At 27.9% G+C, this 3,192-nt stretch overlaps 1 protein-coding gene across 1 annotated transcript in view; it reads right to left on the bottom strand.

Annotated features, from left to right (window-relative positions):
• LOC124955957 (probable serine/threonine-protein kinase DDB_G0282963) overlaps positions 1-2,471 on the bottom strand; it is a 22,139-nt gene extending 19,668 nt beyond the window's left edge. Inside the window, exon 1 of the mRNA XM_047511172.1 lies at positions 2,312-2,471. Within this exon, the coding sequence (XP_047367128.1) occupies positions 2,312-2,393 (82 nt within the window). The 5' untranslated portion in view covers positions 2,394-2,471. The remainder of the gene's footprint in view (positions 1-2,311) is intronic.
• Positions 2,472-3,192: the final 721 nt, after the last annotated feature.

The following is a 3,192-nucleotide window of genomic DNA, read 5'->3' as shown; positions in this document are numbered from 1 at the left end:
ACAAATTTATTGTTTTTTTATTTGTTTCTTTTGGAAATATTAAGGGATTAAAGTTTGATCCTAATCGATTATTTTGTAGATCGATCGATCTTCTTTTTCTTTTTTTGTTTTTATTTATTCTCACAATTTTTCGTAATAATTTTGAGGAGGATCTATTTTTCTTCTAATTATTCTTCTTCTTTTTTTTTTTTTTTTTTTTTTTTTTTAAACTAATATCCAAACAAGCGTAAAAATATCCTAAGGACGGATTAGGATTTAGGATTTTTTTTCTTTTTTTTTTTTTCTGATCAAATTTCAATCGAAATCTATTCATAGATCTTTATCGATGTTTTAATTTTTCAACTTAAAAAATAAATGGAAATAAAACAGAGAGAAAGAGAGAGAAAGAGAGAGAGAGAGAGAGAGAGAGAGAGAGATAAAAATAAAGATTAAGATCTAACGAAGGATATTCTCGTTGATCATGATCTAAGGATCGAAATGATTAGTATATAAGGATCGTATCGATTTCTTAAGCGTGTTCTCGTGCAAGTTCGTGACACGCCGTGAGAGGATCTCAATGTGAAGTTCGCAACACGATCGAGGGCGAATTCTTGGTTACTTTCACCGGGCAAATCCGAAGGACGGCGAGGCTCGTAAATCGGTAAACTATTTGTGGCTTGACGCCATTGTTACGGGCCCGATATCCCGCTTGAACGATCATCTGACATTTTAGTAGATTGAACGAGTTCGATCTCTATCTAATTTTATTTCGATCGATGAGCAATATAATAAATAATATCATTTTGTTATATACGATTGAAAAATTTGATCGAAGTTATAATCATAACTTTGTCCTTTCTTTACAATTTGTTTTTTATTCTTTTTTTTTATTTTTTTTTTTTCAATTCTCTTCATTTTCTTCACTGATTTTCGTAATTTTTCTTTTCTTCTTTTTCCTTACTCTTCTTCTTTTTCTTCTTCTTTTCTCTCTTTCTATTTTTTTTTTTACTTTTCTTTTCTTCTTTTTCTTCTTCTTTTCTCTCTTTCTATTTTTTTTTATTTTTCTTTTCTTCTTTTTCTTCTTCTTATTCTTTGATTTTTGCCTTTTGTTTTCGAACTTTCGATATACAGATTTTTCTTTCATTTTCATTTTCTCGCTGATGACTTTCGTATCTTTTTGTTTTTTATTTATTTGTTCATTTTTTTTTTGTTTTTCTTTTGTTTTTGTTTTTTTTTTCCTCCTCTCCCTTGTTTTCGAAGTTTTAATTTGAGATTTTTAATTTTTATTTTCTCGTCGATTTGCCAATAGCTTTTTATTCTTTTCTTTCTTTCTTCTTCTTCTTCTTCTTCTTCTTCTTCTTCTTTTTTCTCTTTTCTTGCTTTTTAATTCTAGAAGAACTTTCGATTACAGATTTTTCAATTTACATTTCTCTTCTTCCTGATCTTCGTATCTTTTTATTTTTCTTTTTTTTTCTTTTTTTATTTTTATTTTTTTACTTTCCTCAATGTTAAATATTTAATTACAGACATTCCTTATAACTCTCCAATTGATTTCCATTTGAGAAAAATTTTCAGATTGCTTTCGTCTTATTTTTCCTTTCGCTTATCAATTCAATTCAATTCAATTCAATTCAATTCAATTCAATTCAATTCAATTCAATTAAAATCTAATTTAATTTAAACAAATTCCTTCGATAAGGTAAGAATTTAATTTCGATTATATCAATGATTATTTATACGAACAATATAGATTTAATTTTACAATTGAAAGTGGTAGGTTGAGGCGTACTCCCATCGTGATCAGTAAAGGGAGTAATTTCGATCCATTGAAATTATCTCGAAACAAACGTTGTTTGCTCTGTGATCCCTCTCTCTCTCTCTCTCTCTCTCTCTCTCTCTCTCCCTCCTTTCCTCCCTCCCTCCCTCCCACCCTCTCTCTCTCTCTCTCTCTCGTCAATAATTTAATAACACGCTTGAGGCTTCGGTAATAATCGAATAATCGTATATATATGAGTATAATAATAATAATAATATATATATATATATATATGCGTGTGTGTGTGTGTGTGTGTGTGTTACATGTATATATAAAGGCGTAATGCTACAATCAAGTTGCTCGTTATTGTAAGCTACTAAAGCAGGGTAATATCGTTCGGGCTCGTTTTCTTAAATAGTTCCTTAATCAATGATCGTAATAATCATTTTTTTGTTTTTTTTTTTTTTGTTTTTTCGTCTTTTTTATTTCTCTTTCTTTCTTTGTTCGTTCGTTTGTTTTGTTTTGTTTTGTGTGTGTGTGTGTGTTTTTTTTTTTTTTAAAGCAGAGAAAACTCACCCTTGCTCGTTTTAATATCCTCCGACCGGTGATAGTCTTCGATTCTATTCAGGCGACTCGTTTCATCTCGTTCTGTAATCATTAATAACGATTCTCTTTTTTTATTTTCTTTTTTTTTTTTTGGGGGTGGAGGAGGGTTTTTTTTTTGTTTTGTTTTACATACGAATATCTATAAGAAGAAAAGGCAGGGGGATGGGGGTGGGGGTAGGGGGCAGAAAAGAGAAAATGTAGAGGCGGAAATGAAAACGATTGTTTTTTTTTTTTTTTTTGTCATTAAATATTCAATCGTTCTTTTAACAATTCACAAATAATACTTTGCTATGCTTCGTTCTACTTTTTCTTTTTTTTTTTTTGTTTTCTTTTTTTCTCTTTTGATTTTTTTTTTTCTTTTCTTTTCTTTTTCTTTTTTTTTTTTTTTTCGTCGAATCGCAAGGTTACAAGACCGGCTTTATTAAATCCTACGTGCATGGGATATTTCCTGTGTAAGAGAATGGATAATGAATTTTTTTTGTAAAATCGATTCGCCGATGGATTTTTAATATCCTTTAGGAATTTTTGATCCACCCTGTATATCGATTACATCGATAATCGTACGCTCATAGTATATACATTTTGTTAGATATTTGATCTCATAGTAAATTAATATAGAATATTGTTAATTATTATTATTATTATTATTATTATTATTATTATTATTTTATTCTTATAGTTTTGTTCATTTATTAAATATTTAATAGAATAGATTTAGAAATTTTTTACTTATTTATTATTTATTATTTATTATTTCTTTCTGCTTTTTTGTTTCTCTTTCTTTTTATTTATTTATTTATTTATTTATTTTTTTTTTTTTAAATACATTTGCCGTATGCTTTTAACTAAAT

Source organism: Vespa velutina, chromosome 20 (genome assembly GCF_912470025.1).
Source record: "Vespa velutina chromosome 20, iVesVel2.1, whole genome shotgun sequence".
NCBI classification, from domain to species: Eukaryota; Metazoa; Arthropoda; class Insecta; order Hymenoptera; family Vespidae; genus Vespa; species Vespa velutina.
Note: the sequence above shows the minus strand (reverse complement) of the source record. Positions and strands in the feature narration are given on the sequence as shown.